Source organism: Vitis vinifera, chromosome 1 (assembly GCF_030704535.1).
Source record: "Vitis vinifera cultivar Pinot Noir 40024 chromosome 1, ASM3070453v1".
NCBI classification, from domain to species: Eukaryota; Viridiplantae; Streptophyta; class Magnoliopsida; order Vitales; family Vitaceae; genus Vitis; species Vitis vinifera.
This window is the reverse complement of record NC_081805.1, coordinates 1,603,994-1,623,757: the sequence shown is the minus strand read 5'-3', so window position 1 is coordinate 1,623,757 and position 19,764 is coordinate 1,603,994. Positions and strand designations below refer to the sequence as shown.

At 34.6% G+C, this 19,764-nt stretch overlaps 3 protein-coding genes across 3 annotated transcripts; 2 read left to right on the top strand and 1 right to left on the bottom strand.

Annotated features, from left to right (window-relative positions):
- The first annotated feature begins 951 nt into the window (after positions 1–951).
- LOC100268073 (uncharacterized protein At4g19900) lies at positions 952–10,861 on the top strand. The gene is made up of 5 exons (XM_010650334.3): positions 952–2,584; positions 3,051–3,200; positions 6,276–6,410; positions 7,195–7,389; positions 10,308–10,861. The coding sequence occupies exons 1-5, from the start codon at positions 1,086–1,088 to the stop codon at positions 10,492–10,494; spliced, it is 2,166 nt and encodes a 721-aa protein (XP_010648636.1). The 5' UTR covers positions 952–1,085; the 3' UTR covers positions 10,495–10,861.
- Positions 10,862–11,405: 544 nt separating this feature from the next.
- LOC100854077 (hypothetical protein) lies at positions 11,406–12,720 on the bottom strand. The gene has a single exon (XM_003631190.4). It carries the CDS (start codon positions 12,645–12,647, stop codon positions 11,643–11,645), a length of 1,005 nt encoding a protein of 334 aa, XP_003631238.1. The 5' UTR covers positions 12,648–12,720; the 3' UTR covers positions 11,406–11,642.
- Positions 12,721–15,644: 2,924 nt separating this feature from the next.
- On the top strand, positions 15,645–18,133 carry LOC100854972 (pentatricopeptide repeat-containing protein At4g19890). The gene has a single exon (XM_003631144.4). It carries the CDS (start codon positions 15,811–15,813, stop codon positions 17,935–17,937), a length of 2,127 nt encoding a protein of 708 aa, XP_003631192.1. The 5' UTR covers positions 15,645–15,810; the 3' UTR covers positions 17,938–18,133.
- The last annotated feature ends 1,631 nt before the right edge of the window (positions 18,134–19,764 follow it).

Sequence of the window (19,764 nt, the reverse complement as noted above, 5' to 3'; positions counted from 1 at the left end):
GTTATGTGAAAAAAAAAATCATGAACAAGAATATTGAATATGAAGAAAAATGAATTTAACTAGTTTGAAAGGAAAAATTAATTTATTAATTTTAAATTTATGTTTTATTATTATTATTATTTATGTTTTTTTCCTTTCCTCCATTGCCTTTTTCTTGTATTTTCCTCAACAAAACATACTAGACACTACAACCGCATTCAAAATTTGAAAGTGAACAAACCTAATATGAGAGCGTGAAGAACTTGCTCCTTGACTAAGCTTCCCTGATGAATGGGTTTACTCTATTTTAAGACTTGTATTTATGATTTTTGTAAATATTTTTCTATCATTTTCCTTTTTAGTTGCTTCATTTAAAAATAAGTTGTTTGTTTTGATTAGAGAGAATTGGATAAGGTTGAAATGAGGTGATTGTGTATAAAATATCTATTGGTTCAATTGTTGTATTTTTTTTTTTATAAATATTTTTGAAATGAAAATCACCTATAATAAAATAATAGATATGGTGTAAGTATATATTTTTAATGTTTGGATCGAGTTCTGGTTCGGTATTTGTAACATAAACTCAATTTATATCGAGTTTATACCAAAGTTCGGGTTTAATGAAATCTTGTTAATATTTTTATGGTATTATAATTTATATCAATTATATTAATTTTAACATATTAAAAAATATAACCTTTCTTATAAAATAGTGCACTTATATTATATGCATAATTTCATAAATTATTGATAGTTAAAATAATAATAAAATATTTAAAAAAGAAAAATATTGAAGTAAGGATTTATAATATATATTATATTTTGATGTATTTGGGATATTTTATTGTTAAATTAATAAAAATAATAGTTAGATAAAATTAATATATATTTTTAGATTTATAAATATTAATCTAATTTTACTTTTATCAGTTTATGTATTAGTAATTTAAAAAATAGAAATAAAAATAAAATAACTTAGCCTCTTCCCGCGGTAAAGGCAACGGTTCTGCTTTCAGCAACCTCTTTTCGAAGGGAAAAAAGGAGCTCGCCCGGAATCGTTAAATTTAACAGAATGTCCGCAATATTGCTCATTTTGTAACCGGAAAATGCTGAGGACTCTTCGTTCCCGGCGCCGTCCTCGTTACGGTGCACAGGTGTGCGCCGTCATCGCTGCTCTTCTTCTCCTCTTGTCGGTCACAGTTCTGCACAGTCGCCTTAGCTTCTCTCGCGACTCCCGCCTCTCCCCCAAAGTAGGGTTAGGGTTACGGTTTCCAAATTCTAAAGTTCCCCCAATAGACCCTCAAAACGACGCCGTTGTACTAGATCCGCTCACTCAGGACTCCGATCCCGGTGGAAACTCCGGCGCCGACGACCGGATCGACGAGCTCGATGTGATGGAAGAGGAGGCGGATCAGGCTGGGCTTTCCAATGAGGAGGAGATTCTGAGAGGGGTGGAGTCGGAGGATGAGGAGGTCGGTGAGTCTAGGGTTTCTGGGTATTTCTTTGATCATGTGAGCGGGGTCATACGACGAGCTTTTGATAAGCGTTCGATCGATCAGTGGGAGGATTATGTGGGTTTTGATGTTGGATCGGGTATGGAGGATCGGAGCAAGGGCGTGTTTGCGTCGGATGATGTGGTGGTTGATGAGGAGGTGAGGAGGAAGGTGGGAGAGGTGGATGGGATCGAAGACATGCTTTTGTTGAAGACGGGGCGGCGAGCAAATCCATTGAGAGAGGGCTGGGGCCCTTGGTTTGATACAAAAAGCGATTTTCTGAGAAGGGATAGAATGTTCAAGTCGAATTTGGAGGTGTTGAATCCGATGAATAATCCACTTCTGCAGGATCCCGACGGGATCGGAATTACCAGCCTGACTAGGGGTGATAGACTTGTTCAGAAGTTTTTGTTGAACAAATTTAAGAAAGTTCCTTTCCTGGTTAAGAAACCATTGGGTGTTTCAGCTACTACAAATCTTGGATCGAGATTGGTAGAAGATGGTGGTCAAGTGGCAATTAAGATACGTGATAGTTTAAATGTACAGAAAACCACATTGGGGAGTGATGTGGAAGGTAGAAGAACTGAAATTAGGAGAGCTGAGCGCAGAACTTTACATGACAGCTATGGTTTTGGTTTGGATACTAAAAAAATTGTCGATGTTAATGAGGTTTTAAATGGCACTACTACTGGGAATTCATCATACAAGCATGATAGGAATGAGACTGTTGAATACAAAAGCGTGCAAAATATTAGTGAATTGGGTCACAAGAATGGGGATTCTAAAGCTAGGAGATTGGGTCACAATAATGAGGATTCCAAAGCTAGGAGGAAATCTGAGTTGTCTGGTCACATATACGCTGATGGGAAGAGATGGGGATATTTTCCTGGTTTACATCCCCGCTTATCTTTTTCAAACTTCATGAATGCGTTCATCAGGAAAGGGAAGTGTCGGATGAGGTTTTTCATGGTGTGGAATTCCCCACCATGGATGTTTAGCATTAGACACCAACGTGGTCTTGAGAGTCTACTCTCCCACCATCGAGATGCTTGTGTTGTGGTATTTTCTGAGACAATTGAGCTTGATTTCTTCAAAGACTTTGTAGAGAAGGGGTATTTCCTCAAATCATGTCCTCAATTTTATTTTATTTTATTTTTTGTCTTTTAACTCACATGGTTAAAAATCAATAGTGTTCACTAAATTGAAGGTTTTCTTTATTATTTTCCGAACATAAATGAGCATCTAAATGTACATTGTTTCCCCATTTCCCTGATATTCACATTTTATTTTTGTCCTCTTTTCCTCCTATAGTCAAGTTTCCTTAATAAATGAAGGGGCGATGATGAGAATGATCTATTTTCACTTACGGTTTTTGGGTCATTTTATTTTATTTTGCTTCGTAGGAATGGTGTTCTGTTTGGTGATCAAAGCATGCTTACCTTCAGTATCCTTTAATTTTTCTTTTGAACCTCTTTGTGAGAACACACACGTGTTAAAACCAAAACTTCTCCAAATTTGTTATTTAATTCAGTTAAAATATTTGTGAAATAATTACTCATAAATTTCTTTGCTTTCCAGTTTCAAAGTTGCTGTTGCCATGCCAAATCTTGATGAACTTCTGAAGAATACAGCAGCTCATATATTTGCATCTGTCTGGTTTGAATGGAGAAAAACAAACTTCTATTCTACTCACTACAGTGAACTTGTTCGTCTTGCTGCTCTCTACAAGTAAGTTTGCTTAGTTATTGCACCTTTCAGACCATTCATTATGAAACCTTGGATTGGTTTCAATATCAATAGACATGCACAACTAATAATTAAATAGATTCTATGGGTAATGCATTAGGACCATTACATTTTAGACCATTAATTGTGAAATCTTGGATTAGTTTCAATATTAAAAGACACATTAGGACTTAATTTTACGGACCTAAATGGCTAAACTGATAGTTAATCTATTTATTCATATCATCCTGGAGATCACGGGAGTGAGTACCCTGGAGTGAAAATGTGCTTGCTTTGCATGAACAATCTATTTCAATTTTTGTCATAAGCCATGCAAATGTAATCATTGAGAAGTGAAGGAATGGTGAGGCTTGAGGCTTAATTTGTTATCTCCCTCAGACTAAAAATAACAAAATTAGAAACATTGGAGAAGTGTTTACAGAAGTTGTGAATGACGTACCTCATCTATGAAACTATATTTTTAATCATCCAAACATGCATAGAAAAATTATGAACTTTAGATTGGCAAGCTACAGAGTACTGGCATTTATAAAGAGGATTCACAGCTTTGTCAGAGATGATAGTCCTCAACGCTGATGTTGGACACTTCCTGCAAATTTTCTACATTTTTAAAGCAATTATTTAACATTCTGCACTCAAGGTCTTGACAGTTCTAGTTCACCATGGACACATCAAGACACAACTATGTTTTTTTTTTTTTTTGATAGGTAAACAAAGCAAATATATTAAAAGCGTTTGTAATAGGCACACAAAGTACACACGCAGTATACAAGGAGTAGCCAAAAACACAGAAGGAAAGAGAAACAACAAACTAACACCCGATACAAAAGACTTCACCCTAAAGCCTAGAAAGACAAAGAAACCCTAGACTTATCAAACACTTGGAATGAAACCAAACTGAATCACCCTACTACTTCCACAACCATTCTTCCTTGCCTTTCTTGAAACCACCACCTTCTGCCCCCCAAGAATTACAAAATGCCCTCAACCCTAAAACCCTTACCTTAAGACAAAGTGAGAGATCTCCAGCTCCCTCTCCTCTACCATGAACCTCCTAGATTTGAGGAGAAAAGATCACCTAGCCTCTAAGCCAACCAACAACAACCCAAAAAACACAACCTACAAGGTCTCTTACAAGCCATCTCCCTCCCACCACTTTGGCTCCTCTCTTTTTTGTTTGAATTGCAGTAATTGATTGAACGTTCCAAATTTCAAAGCTCCCTAAGAAAGCAGGGTGTGGAGGAAGGCCTCCTCTTCGTAGCGTAAACTCTACAACCCTTTATGGTTTTTAACTTTCTTAGTAGGGAAGCAATTTCCTACTCATGTCCACCATAGGCAATCCCATAAACTTTGTTATTTATTTTTTATTTTTTATTTTTTATAAATAAAAGAATATGTTAAATAATGCAAAAAACACACAAAAGTACATGAGTTGTATACAATGAACACCAAAAGATAAAACAGAAAAGAGATGGCATAAATATACTCCCTCCCTCAACAAAGGCCTAACCAATCTATGAAGTCAACCAAAGGCATATAGCCTCCGCCTATGTACACATTAACCCACATGAAGAAATTAAGGAAAAAGGTTTTTAGTCTTTGATCTCACAATTCCTCTCTTTCAAAACATCTCTGATTTCTTTCCTGCTGGATAGTTTAGAAAATACATAAAGGAGCAGCTTTCCAGGCCTTCTACCTACAATAGAGTTGTGTCACCCTGATAGATTCTCCCTAATCAACTTAGAGATAACCCATTGAATACCAAAAATGGAGAACACCAATTGCCATAATATCCTTACCTTATCACAATGTAGGAGAATATAATCAATGGACTCTAACTCCTTTTTGCACAAGGCACACCTACTGACCAAAGTCTACCTTCTTCTTTGAAGCTAATCCAAATTCAACACCTTACCCCAACAAACCTCCTATGTGAAGAAACTCACCTTAGAAGGAATCAATGAATTCTAAATAATCTTTAAAGGGAATGGGATGACACAATCTGTTTCCAAAAGAGAATAAAGTCCTCTTATAGAGAATACTCCTTTGCTCTCATTTTTTGTGCGTTCTTGCCCCTATTGGTTTTTTGTATATGTATAAGTTAAGGAGACATTTAGAACCTATATTTACAGCAAGCATCAATCCTCAAGATTAAAGATTTTGAAGCGTCTCATGGAGTGATTTAATAGTTGAAGGCTTGAAGTGTTAGAGATTAGCCCCTCCTGGCCTGTGTTTATGCTTGTGCAAAGACTGAGAAGCATTCTTTGTAGTCAAAACAATCTTTCTTTAAATATTTGTTTTCTTAGTCTGGGATGCTTTATGGTGGATCATGCTTCTTTTTCTATAATTTATTGATAGCTCCTATAGGGTCTTTTATTTTTATTCTTCTTTGGGTGATGCCTTTTGGCACACTTTTGCAGACTTCTTATGCACATGGGTTAAACTCCTTTTCTATTAGGCCTATGCTATAAATATGCATAATATCTGTATCAGAAGAAGAAACCTGCACCAGAAAGCTCATGAGTGGTTGTAGAACTAGTCACATACTGAGTTTTTTTTTTTATAACCGAGGAACCTCCCATGGCCAAGCCCTTAGGACTCTCCATGGGGACCCAAACCTCGGGTGCTAACCGCCTCACAACAATCAGCACCGTGTAAATTCAGGGTATCATTGGTGACAAGATTTGAATCTAAGACTATGTGCCATTTACTAGGACCACACTTCCCAGTGTTTTCCTTGACCAACTGGGTTACCCTGACGGGTTAGTTACATACTGAGTTTTGAGGTCAATAATATATAAATATATTCTTGATAAAACATTAATATTTTTGTCCTGAGCTGTGATGTTGTTTGATATGAGATTTTACATCCTTCCTAATCTAGAATAGGTATTATCTTTTTAGTTACAGGTGATGATGCTTAATAATAATAGAGTCTTCTAAATTGGACATGTATTGTGCTATAGATTGAATGACAGCTTTTCTTACTGCAATGTTTGATTCTGTTGGTGCATATCTAACTTCAAATTTATGTGTATCTTTTGTTGTATTCTCCAGATATGGTGGAATCTATCTTGATTCTGACATTATTGTCGTGAAACCTCTTTCTTCACTTAATAATTCTGTTGGCTTAGAGGATCAACTTGCTGGAAGTTCTTTAAATGGTGCTGTGATGGTATTTAGAAAGGACAGGTACTCCAGGCACTCCTCATTCTAACTTTTGATTTCAAGGTTTTTTCTTTCTTTCTTTTTTTCTCATTTCCCCCCTATTTTCCCCCTCATGAGTAATTCTAGAAACATAAATGGATTTTCAGTTGAATTCTCCAAGTTCTGATTTTTTGTCTTCACTTTCCTATGTGATTATCTATTGTTTGTTTGTTTTTGTTAGTCTGGTATACATTGTGAGCTATATTCTAACCACTTCAGTTTGTAAGAAAGTTGGTAGCTTAACAGGTTATGAAAGCTATGGTTAACTAAAGATCTCAAGTTCAAGTCTTTGTTTATTCCCCCATCCATTTATTTGTAATCTATAACTTCTAATTTGACTCTTAACATGCTTAACCTTTTAGGAGAGTCTGTAGCTTTAAAAGTTTTTTTCTTTTTTTTTTCTCTTTTATCCCTGTTGGATTTTGGATTCCAATTCTTATCCTTACTGATAGTTACACTAATTTAATGGTATGAGAGGGATGTCTAAAATATGTAAACATGGATTTTATTCTCTTCTATATGTTATCGATTGCCAAGAACGGCTGAAGCACTTAGCTTTCAATGGTCATGTTGGGGAGTTCAAAAAACATAACCCTGTTAGGTTATATCTTAGGAGGTGCAATTTAAGTTTTTTAGGTTTTTCAAGTTGTAGTTTGTTAGTAGCTCTCTACTGAATAGTCATTCATAATAGCGAGTATATAATAAAATCATTTTCTTTGTGTTCTCCACTACTTACAAGATTTGAGCTTTCTTTCTCATTTGCATGCAGCCCTTTCATAATGGAGTGCTTGAATGAGTTCTATTCAACATATGATGATACATGTTTGAAGTGTAATGGGGCTGATCTTTTGACAAGAGTTGCTAAAAAATTTTTGAGTAAAGAAAATGCCTCTGATAAACAGCTGGAGCTTCTAGTGCAGCCCTCCTTTATTTTCTTCCCTATTAGTCCTCACAATATCACAAGGTACTTCTCCAAGTTCTTCACTTCCTCTGTTTGTTTTTCCTGTTTTCTTTTTTCATAAGATTTTGAAAGTTCTTTTCTTTCCCTATCTCTACATGCGCTTGCTCGTCAGAAGATTTGGAATTCACAAAGAGAATAGTTTTTTTTTTGTTCTTTTTTTCTCCTTAAATTCATACAGATGCACTGAGTGGAACCTAAAAGGATAATATATACTATGAAAATTTAGACATATATCTGATGCTAAGAATGGTGGAAGTGGTATTGAAGCTCAATACAAATTAGCTAAAGGTATTGGGGTGGGGCTGGGATGCAGGGGTTTTTTTGGTGTTTTGTTTTATTTGATAGGCAAATAGAAAAATATATTAATAGAATAACACCCAATAAAGAGAGGCGCATCCCATGTAAGTAGGTGGTATACAAAAGGCTCAAAAAGACAGGAGAGTTACTGAACAAGGTAGCCCATTGAACAACGTAACTATTCACAATTTAGGCTATCTAAAAAATCCAACATTGTGGCGATCTCCATCCCCATTGCATCATGATATCACTCCATCAAGGATTTCAATAAAGTCTCTTTCAGTCTTTGTTTTGATATCTCTTCCTCACAGAATATCCTTTGAGTACCCTCTTTCCAAATGCATCAAAATAAACACAATGGAACCATGCGCCAAACCTTCCTTTGTCTTTTCTCCATCCCCTTGGCCTTCCATCCTAGGAGAAGGCGAGATAGTAAACGTGGAGAATGAAAAAGGTTCCTTGCTGTTTTGTGACTGTTGGCAGAATGTGTCATATAAGTGACTTGTAATGTCCCATAACAATGGCTTGTCGCCAAAGTCAGAAATTGGTTTATGCCAGAAGTTAATATAGGAAAATTTGGTACCTCATATTGACACATTTTTTTATTTTTTTATTTTTGATAAATAAAGAGATTGTATTAAAAAACCACTGAAGCAATGGCTAAAAATACAAGAAAGAGAAAAGAAAAAGAAAAACGTCCCTCACTCCCTAGCAGAATGCCAAGGCCCGAAGAGCATCCCAACCCACACCCTTAACAGGAAGCCACCCAACCAACAAAATCAACTAAGGTCGAGGGACCATCTTTTATAGACCTCTTCGTCTCCGACCAAAGAAAATAAACAAAAGAAGACTTAAGTCTTTGAATTGACAGCTCCTCTTCCTCAAAAGCAACTTTGTTCCTTGTCTTCCAAACCGTCCAAAAGAGGCACAAAGGACTTGCTTTCCAAACACCCTTCCTCTTCTTACCCACAAAAGTCCCATTCCACCCCGAAAGCATCTCCTTAACCGTGGCTAGCAGCACCCACTGCACCCCGAACATAGAGAAAAGCAGCACCCAAAGAGTTCTTGCCTTATCACAATGGAGAAGAATGTGATCAATTGATTCTTCATGCCTTTGACAAACGTAACATCTGTTCTCTAGAGCCCAACCTCTCCTTTGAAGCTGATCCAAGGTGAGGGCCTTCCCCCACGTTGCTTCCCACCCAAAAAAACTCACTTTAGGCTGCACCGAAACTTTCCAAATAGCCGATGAAGGGAAGGAGATTGGATGGCCTGATACTAATGATTTGTAGAGAGACTTAACTGAAAACTTCCCACATTCAAAAACTGTGTTTATAACATTCTGAATGTCTCATGTTTGGACCCTTGTTTTTTATGCATAGCTTACTCTAATCCATATGATTTCTGTAAGTCTTTGTTAGATTAAACTATTCAACGTCCATCTTGGGATATATCTAGAGATGATGATTGAGCAAATAAACTTGCAAGCAAAGTGCAAGTCTCAACTTTAGAGGTTAAAACAGGAAGGTTCTTGTTTCAGAGTGTATGGCAGCACCTGCATGCCTAGAAGCTTGCTTATGTTTTTGAGGAAACTGTATAATGAGTACACCAGAATAAGTATTTTTATCACTCATGTTTTTAGAACTTAAATGTTTGCATTATGCTGGGGATTGCTATGGTAAGGAGTTTAGGGCATGCTTTGAATCTAATTCACAATTTCTTTTTGTACTAAGTAATGTTTTCACTTTGGAAATACAATTGGATGGTGCTTCGTTGTTAGTAGGTTGTGACACCATTCTTTTAATACAGAATTTTGTTTAAATCTATATTGAATTTGAACTCTGGAGAAGATGTTTTTTTTTCCCTATTGCATAGTGTATAGTTTTTGGAAGAAAATGGAAGCCATTCTAATTGAGATGCTGTTTCAAAGTTCCCAAAAACTTAAAGAAGTAACTATAATAATACCTGATCTAAACCTTCAATTGCCCTCTTTACTTTGGAGGACAAATTTCTCTATGCCTGAGTATTAAATTTTAAAACTATAGTCATGTAACAATGACTATTCGGTTTATCATCCACATATATGCACCTTCTCAATGTTGTTACCTTGGGCCCAAAATCTGGAAGGCCTGAGGTTGTCATAGTCATCAAATAATTGCATAAGATCAACAATCAGAATAAGATGAAGTAGAAAATGACAGTGAAAACCAACCAATCCTTTATCATGCATTGGGTTGTTTCTGGCCCAAGGTTCTGCAAATTGTTTACCATGGAAAGTTGGGTAAATAAGATTTTCCTTGGGATAGATCGAGTGGATTCATGGCTTTCAGATGCATTGTTATCATAGTGAAATTCAAGTTTCATTCTGATACATTTTCTCGAAATATACCCAGCATCCATGTATATTTGATTGGTTTGCATTGCTCACATATTCTCCCTTCTTTTTCCTTAACCCTTTCTGAGTTACAAACAGATATTCCACTGCACCCATCTTAAACATGTTACATTTCATTCTAATGCATTGTCTGACTCTTACAGAAATTTAGTTTGCATATATGCTTGGTTGGTTTTCATTGTTCTCATATTCTTCCTCCTTTTTTCTTAACCCTTCAAATTGTAAACAGGTACTTTACTACACCTGCAACAGAAACTGAAAAGGCTGAGCAAGATATTTTGTTTTCAAAGATTCTGAATGAGTCTTTCACATTTCATTTTTGGAATAGCTTGACATCATCTCTCATTCCAGAGCCTGAGAGTCTTGTAGCAAGGCTTATTGACCACTCATGTATCCGATGCTCTGATGTGTTATGAATTTTTTCTAAATTCAGTTAAAAGTAGAAGATCCAGATACATCCAGGTTTGTCAAAGAATTCAATTTTTGCCCAGTGCTTGAAGAAAATTCAGGGCCATGTTTTGAAAACATGAAGGATAGGGGAAACATGTGTCAAGTAGCGGTGAAGTACAGTTCTATTATCCATGGACATCTTTTGTGCTGAAGAACTGGAAATCTTCTGTCAAGTAGTGGTACAAAATCAATTTTGTATGAGAGATGAATAAACTTGTATTCTTTGTTTGTTTGCTGGTAAGGCAGCATTTGTATCATACATAATTACATCATCATTGTCCTTAATTTTTACTGGTAAAAGAATGGAGAATTGAGTAAATTTTTCAGTTGGAAGCAGAATATCTTTTATTGGTGGTCTTCATCTGTAGTACTGAACAGAGCAATGGTTGGTTTAAATATGGAAAGTTGCAATTTTACCCTTGTTTTCGCCTATGAAAAAATAATTATTTCCTTTTTCTTCTTCTCTTGTTGATGCAGAAACTTTTGCAGGAATATGGAATCTTCGAGGTAAGTTCAGTATTTTGTTTTTGGTAGGTAATTTTTGTAGGTTAACATGCTTAAACCTGATAATCTTGGTTTTGCCTTTCCAGTAATGGGTAGGTGGTTTGCTTTTTCTATGCTGATAAGTTGGTCGCCCATGTGTGGAAAACCAGAGCCAAGTCCATGAGGTAAAACATTGGTTAGTTTACTGGATTGCAAAAGACTCGGAGGCTGTTCTGAATTGCTATGTAACTAGTCATTTTGATCTCTTTTTACCTAAGAATATTGCAACTCTGAAGCATATCCCAGACCAATTAAGTTTACTAACCTTGAGTTTATTCAGACTTGTGCTGAATCCCCATGGCCAATTTTTTAGTTTGCCACATAATGCCTTACATGATCTATTGTATTTCTATAACTTTGTTAAAGACAGAAGATTAGCTACAAATTCAAAAAGGAAAGCATGATTCCTTTATAAAAGTCATACTTTGTGCCATCACTATGGGCCATCCCTTGTACATTGTCCCCCTAGCCTCATTTCACTTGATTCCCACATCTTTCCTTGGGTCCCCCGTCTTGCTTTCTCGATCAATTAGCGGAAGAAATCATAGGAAATCATGTACATAATACACTTCTAGTCCATGGCATTGGGGCCAAAACATCTCCTTTTCACTGGGTTCCATACCCATTGAACTAGGAACTTCCTTCCCTTCACCCCATTAACATTATACCCATTTCCCCATGAGTCCTTGTACACATTTCCTATGTACCCACCTCCCCCACCAGACCCATACACACCCATGCACAAATCTGCAATCTCAGTGGGTGCAGTTGGGTCATCCCCTGCATACCATGCATTCACAAGTGGGTTACTAGACATTTCAGCTAGCTCATGAGCTATCACGCTGATCATTCCATCAACCCCTGCATCTCCATTTGGTGCTCCCATTATATTGTTTCCACCATTTGTGCTTGGTGGTGGTCTTCCTGAATACTTGGGCCATGCAAACGGGTAAGCACACATACCTGGGCACTGGGTGCCACTGTAACCCACCCATGCGTAGGGCACTGTGACACCAACAATGGTTGGGAAGGTGAAGTAGTGAAACCCGCAAACTGCCCTACAGAAGTCTTGAACTTGAACATCGGAGGAGCTCAGCACTAGGTAAACACCATTGTAAGGATTGAGAGGTAGAGCCCGTGGGTGAGAAGTGACAGCCTTTTTTATGACAGATTGGATTCCTAAGCGACTTAGATACCTGCCCTGTGAGTATCTGGAGTCATAGAACTCCCCTGAGAGAACAATACTACCAGTGATGTTAGATCCTGTTTGGTCAGTATAGAGCCTGACAGTGCGCCACCAATCAGCAACAGAAGGGAAAGAGGAGGAAGACGAGAGAGAATAGATGAAATCTCTAATAGTAGTTTGGTGCCTCCAGTTCCAATGGCCATACCAGATTATATAGAGGTTGATGGGAGAAGCCAGGACAGGACCCATGTGGTAATCTAGATCCACTAGGTTAGAAGAGCCTTCATAGTTCTTGGCATGGCTGAACTGCTGGCTTTGGCTCCATGAAAGAGCCAGAACAAAGCAACAAGACAAAGATAACAAGAGCAAATGGAAATGCAGCTTCTGCATTTTGTTTCTTCTGCTCTCTAAGTCTTGTGAGTAGTGACAGTTAGAAAAAAGTTCTTATATAAGAGAAGCTGCCGAAGTTAGTGGGAAGGGGAGGTCAGATTCTTCCATATTATTTCATTGTGGTGGACAATGGCTTGCATGTTTACATTATTTCCAACTCCATCATTGTGTACTTTTAAATGATAACTATCTTCCTCCCTTTTTTTCCTCTCTTTCTTTATTCCTTTACACATTGAAAAAGGGTGTTAGTCTAACAAACCCTTCTATGTATTTTGTGCCAGATCTACATTAAGTTTTGGTAAAGCATTGGGATCACAACAACAAACATTTATTAATACTTAGTTGGAAAATTCAATGCTACTAGTTCGGTACGTATTTTACTTTGAGTCTGAGCTCTTAATGTATGTAGTCAAATCTAAACCATTGAATAATAATACAAAGTTATAGAACTTACATACAAGAAAATATGATCGAATATTGAGAAAGTGGATCTACCAGGCACAAAGAAATAAAACAATTGCCAAGATAAGCAAATATAAACCTACTTTGAAAACTATGTGGCTATTTTTTATTGGGTGTCTTGTGTCAGTGAAAAAAGACTTATTGTACATTTCTTATCTTCATTGAATTTTGCCTTATAATGGGTTGCCTGTACATGTATTTTATCAAAAATCCTAGAGCTAAATGTGATTAGTAAAAGATGAACAATAGAAAAGAAGTGGATGATAGTCAAAACTCAACAAAAAAATAAAAAAGAATGATTGTTGTCCCCTTTTAATCAAAGCAAGCATGTGACGCTTTTCAAGTTTTCCTCCCTTTTGCACTACACCTCTCCCTTTCAAACTCTTTGACTGTGTGAGGGTTTCTTTTGGGTGAAAAAGTGAAACAAGCATATTAGCAAGAGTGGTATGGTAGGTGGCAGTTCCATGGAATTTTCATGGGAGCAATGTCAAGTGGCAGCTGTAAAATTTATTTTTGTTTACTTTGTTTTGTCTAACTTTGACAAAAATAACAGGAAAATAGACTAGTTTTAGTTTGTCTTGTAGCTCTTGGTGACCTCAGGCTCATGGAAAATCCATGGGACCACAAGTCATTGTAGTTTTTTCCTTTTGATCTGCAATCATGGAAAAATGGAGGTGCATGTGATGGTTGAAGCATCTTCAACCTCTCACTCCTTTAATAAAGGGGATTGATTGATTCCTAGAAAAGCTTAGAAAAATTATTGTACAAACTTGGATACAATACTTGTATATATGGATACTAATCTTATATATAGGATTGGGTTACATTATTGATTCAGTAAATATCAAAAAACAAAATTAATCATATTCTTTACATTTAGATTTCATTATTTCATACGAGTTCAAACATATATTTTTTAGTTTGATCTTATTGTTTATACGTAATCTTGTTTCTTTGTATTTTGGTTTCATTGTTTATACCATCTTTCGATGAGTCTAGACTTTCTTTCTTTTTTTTTTTAATATTTTTTCCATGTATCACAAATAAACTTTTCCAAAATCATAGTGTACTTGGAAAGCTATTAATTTGTCATTATTCATCAAAGATACCATCCATTTCCTCTCCATCATTAGGGCAACTTAAGGAAAAAAGGAATATGGGTGGTTAGAAATATCTTGGAAGATCTTTACTTAATTGAAAGGTAGTGGTAAAGCTTAATATAAATGCAACATGCAAAGATGCCTTAATAAGGAAATATATACATATATAGTTTCAAAATGGGTGCAATGTACCTTGGAGACTTTTAAAGTTCACAAGCATAACCAATGTGTGAAGATAGAATTTCTCCACCTTATTTTCTAGATCATCGTGGGTGAGAGTTTTTGGTAATGGATTGTTTATTATTATTATTATTATTTTATAAAAGAAGTTCTTACTCTTCATTTGATTGTGAATAAGATGAGTTTAAGATATAAGTTTATACAATGTTTTCAAAATTGAATCTATTGTTTAACCAAATAAAATTATTCGTTGTTTTACAAGTTAGGTCAATAGTTTAATTATTAATATACAATTTATTAAATGGTTTAAATTATAATAAAAATAAAATATAGATTTATTAAACATTTATGATTTCTAATTGTTTAGATGGAATAAGATTTAATAGTTTAAAGCTATATTTGGTTCCAAAAAAATATTAGGGAAAGGAAAAAAGAATATTAAGAAAAATGATTTTTTTTCATATTTGCTTTGTTATAGAAAATATAAAAGAAAATCAAATATAATTAAAATTTATATATTTTTAAATTATTTAATTTTAATATAATAAAGAGAAAGGTGATCCGTTGGTTTTAAGTCTAATAAGTTACTATTGATATTAAATTTTCTTGATTAATATCCCTATAAATATATTTCATATGTAAAATTTATTTTTTTAGAAAATTATTAAGAATATGTTTTTAAAATATTTTTATCCAAAATCTCTTTAAAAAATTTAAATTTTATAAAGTATATTTATTGAGATATTAACGGGATGTAATGAAATTTTTAATGAAATTTTATATTTATAATTGAATATTAAAGGTACCATGTAATGAAAAATCTTCTTATTTAAAAAAGGTAAATTTTATTTATTATTTATATTAAATAAAATATTATTAACAATTATTATTATTTATTATTTATTAAAATTTTAATTAGATTTTACAAAGATGTAATATCGATAAAAAGATATACTGAAATAGTATAATTTTTGTGAAAAAAAATATAATTTATCCTAAAGCTATTTATTCTTATTTTAATTGTAATTATAAAATTATTTTTATTTTTAATAAGATTTACTATTGTATCAATTAAATTTATAGTATTTTTACCAAATGAAAATACAAAAATTATTTTTAAAAATCCCCATCTAAATAATTTTTTTATTTTTTTATTTTTAAATACTGTTTTTAAAAACAAATTCTCAAATTCTTATTAGACATTAACATTTTTTTTTTCTTTTAAATTTTATCTTTCAAAACATGCAGCCAAACAGGTTTTTAAATTTGTTCAACCCATAGTTATTAATTATTATTGTTGATTATAAGTTAATAATCCCGACCGTTTTCTTAGCAGCCAAACAGAATTTTGAATCATCCATTTCCCTCTTTTATTCCAGTTCATTTTTCGTTGATTCCTCTTCTACCATTGATCTGTTTTCATGGTGTTACGTCTTCTTCTTCATCGGTTTCATGTACTGCCTCAGAAATTGCCAGCATCGTCAATCTTGAGTAGCGTCTTCCTCTCCCAGCTACACCCTACATTCAGTCTCAGACCACACTGTTACATTCACGATGAACCCTCTACTTCTTCATCATCTCAATCCCAATCACACTCACAATCCGTTGTGAGAACAATCTGTTCCTTGGTCTGTCAATCTTATTACCAGCAAACCCATGTCAGATTCACCCCTCCAAAGCTGCACCTCCCATTAGACTCCGAGTCTCTGACCCATGACCAGGCGATTACGGTCGTTGCTTCGCTGGCTGATGAAGCTGGTTCCATGGTGGCCTTGAGTTTCTTGTACTGGGCAATTGGGTTTCCTAAATTCCGGCATTTCATGCGCCTTTACATAGTTTCAGCCACCGCTTTGATTGGTAACAAGAATTTGGAGAGAGCCAATGAGGTGATGCAGTGTATGGTGATGAATTTTGCTGAAAATGGAAAATTGAAGGAGGCTGTTAACATGGTGGTGGAGATGCAAAATCAGGGCTTGGTTCCAAGTACCCAAACACTTAATTGTGTTCTGGATGTTGCAGTGGGAATGGGGTTGGTTGAAATTGCAGAGAATATGTTCGTTGAAATGTGTCAAAGAGGGGTGTCTCCTGATTGTGTAAGTTTCAAGTTAATGGTTGTTGCTTGCTGTAACATGGGTAGGGTTTTAGAGGCAGAGAGGTGGTTGAATGCGATGGTTGAAAGAGGGTTTATAGTCGATAACGCGACTTGTACCTTGATCATTGATGCATTCTGCCAAAAGGGTTATGTGAATAGAGTTGTTGGGTACTTTTGGAAGATGGTTGAGATGGGTTTGGCTCCGAATGTGATAAATTTCACTGCTCTGATTAATGGGTTGTGCAAGCAAGGAAGCATCAAGCAGGCGTTTGAGTTGTTGGAGGAGATGGTTCGGAGAGGCTGGAAGCCTAATGTGTATACCCACACAACATTGATTGATGGGTTGTGCAAGAAGGGGTGGACCGAAAAGGCATTTAGGCTGTTTCTTAAGCTCGTTAGGAGCGACGGTTACAAGCCAAATGTGCATACCTACACTGCTATGATCAATGGATATTGCAAGGAGGACAAGTTGAATCGGGCAGAGATGCTGCTGAGTAGAATGCAGGAACAGGGATTGGTTCCCAACACGAACACATACACTACTCTCATTGATGGGCATTGTAAAGTGGGCAATTTCGTTCGAGCATATGAATTGATGGATCTAATGGGCAAGGAAGGTTTCTCTCCCAATATCTATACATATAATGCAATCATTGATGGCCTTTGTAAGAAGGGAAGTCTTGATGAGGCTTATAGGCTGCTTAATAAGGTCTCTGTTCATGGCCTCCAAGCTGATGGAGTCACATATACCATTCTCATGTCTGTACATTGCAGGCAGGCTGATACCAACCGATCTCTGGTGTTTTTCAATAAGATGCTCAAAGTTGGCTTCACGCCTGACATACATTCCTATACAACATTGATTTCCACCTTCTGTAGGCAAAAACAGATGAAAGAAAGCGAGAGACTCTTTGAGGAAGCTGTCAGTCTTGGCTTGATCCCCACCAAGAAAACATACACATCCATGATATGTGGATACTGCAGATATGGGAATACAAGCTTGGCAGTGAAGCTGTTCCAAAGAATGAGTAACCATGGCTGTGCTCCTGATAGTATAACTTATGGTGCTCTGATCAGTGGACTCTGCAAAGAGTCCAAGCTTGATGATGCTCGAAACCTCTACGATGCCATGATGGACAAGGGCCTGTCGCCATGTGAAGTTACACGACTGACGCTAGCTTATGAGTACTGCAAGAAGGATGATTCCTCTACTGCCATCAATGTCTTGGACCGGTTAGAGAAGAGGCAGTGGATAAGAACGGTGAACACCTTGGTCAGGAAGCTTTGCAGTGAGGGGAAATTAGACATGGCAGCATTGTTCTTTCACAAGTTACTGGACAAAGAGCCAAATGTGAATCGAGTAACCCTGTTAGGGTTCATGAACAAATGCTATGAAAGCAACAAATATGGTCTTGTCTCCGAGTTGTCTGAGAGGATTTGTGAGGGAATTGGTTAGCATATGCAGTGTACTGAAATGGGCAAAACTTCATTTGCTCTGGAATGTATTATTGAGTTGCAGAAGCAGCCTACATGAATTTCCCTCAGAAGGGGTTCCCAGTTTTGGTTCTTTTTTATCCTTTGATTTATCAAAATGTGAATTCTTGGTGTCTTCCCCACCATTTATAGAGATCTACATTGATTATTTATGATATGACATTTATTTTATGGCGTAACATAACTATATTTAGGAAAATATTAGGGTACCAATTCAATACATTTTGAACTTGCAATCTATGGATGAAATATATGTTGTTGAATGAAGGACAAGATGAAACCGAATAAATGAAATCAAAGTACAAAAAGAATTGGATTAAAGAATAAATGAATGAAGTATGATAGGTACTGATTCATTAACTATCGAATTTGTAATCTTGATCGTTGAAAGCGCACAATAAAATTTAAGTTATTGAATGATGGTATGAATATATGAATTTAAAGCATAAACAAATGATATCAAAATATAAAATAATGAACCAAGTTACAAGCAAATGAAATGAAGTGAAGTATAATGGGAGCTTCTCTTTAATAAATGAATTTAGTTGCTTTATATAATATATATATATATATATATATATTTTGATAAATATTGGTATAGTACTTAGTGGGAGCTTAAGAAGATAAAACTTTTTAAAGAATTTTAATAATACTTTAAATTTTTTAAAAATTTACAATAAATTCTAAAAGGCCAAGGTATTTACATATTTTTTTTATTCATTTATTTTATATAAAATTTATTATTTTATATTTTAAAATATTTTAAATTATTACAAATTTTTATAATTTTCAAAATATATAAAATTTAGTTATAAATTTTATTAAATAAATCATAAATTAATTAGGTCAAGTTGTTTTATTGATATCGATACAACATGTCCAACTCAACCTAAATTACTAAGGTAATTTGGTTCTCCAAAAATATAAGAGAAAGAAAAAATAAATATTAAAAAAAAAAATTTATATTTGGTATTGTTATGAAAAATACAAAAAGAAAGTAAAAAATAATTAAAATTATTAAGAAAATTTATATATTTTTAAATTATTTAATTTTCATGCAAAAATAATTAAATATATAAATTTTTTTGAAGCAATATATAAAAACAATTTATTAACCTAAAATTTATTTCTTATTTTCCTTTATTTTTCATTTCTTCTACTTTTTCTATCTATTTTCTTTTCGTCGTATTTTTCTTGAAACTTTCCAGAGCCAAAGAGAACCTAAATGAATAATGCCATAGTCCAAACTATGTTATATGCTATTTGGTTTTATAAAGTATTTATCAAATGAAAAAATATATATTAAAAGAATTATTTTCTTATATTTATCATAAAAAAGTATAAAAAATTAGAAAAAATAATATGGAGAAAAGGTTCCGATTTTACATAGAGTAGAAAAGTTTGTGAAACTACATCCCTTGACCAAGTGTGAAAACAATTTACTTTTTTTTTTTTCTTGTAAACCTTTAAAAAAAATATATATACAAATTTTCTTGAATTAATTGGCTAAAAGGGATGAAATAATCCTCATATTTGTGTATTTAACCCTTTTTATATTTTTGTTTGAAGATAAACACATTTTTTTACATAAATACCCTTAATTATTTCAAGTATTTACGTTATGTTTAAAAGAAATAATTATTTTTATGATAAAAAAATAAGTGTTGTAAAATGAGGATAAATGCAACGCATCTAAAAGAAGAGATAAAATATACATTACTTTAATAATATATATAATGGGAGGAAGGAATCAAATAAGAGAGTTGAGAAAATGAAAGACAGAAAGAAT

Coding starts and splice junctions, on each gene's coding strand:
- LOC100854077 (XM_003631190.4), bottom strand. CDS start 12,647: ATGCAGAAGCTGCATTTCCATTTGCTCTTGTTATCTTTGTCTTGTTGC.
- LOC100854972 (XM_003631144.4), top strand. CDS start 15,811: ATGGTGTTACGTCTTCTTCTTCATCGGTTTCATGTACTGCCTCAGAAA.
- LOC100268073 (XM_010650334.3), top strand. CDS start 1,086: ATGCTGAGGACTCTTCGTTCCCGGCGCCGTCCTCGTTACGGTGCACAG. Junction 3,201..6,275: donor CGTCTTGCTGCTCTCTACAA/GTAAGTTTGCTT, acceptor TGTATTCTCCAG/ATATGGTGGAATCTATCTTG. Junction 6,411..7,194: donor ATGGTATTTAGAAAGGACAG/GTACTCCAGGCA, acceptor ATTTGCATGCAG/CCCTTTCATAATGGAGTGCT.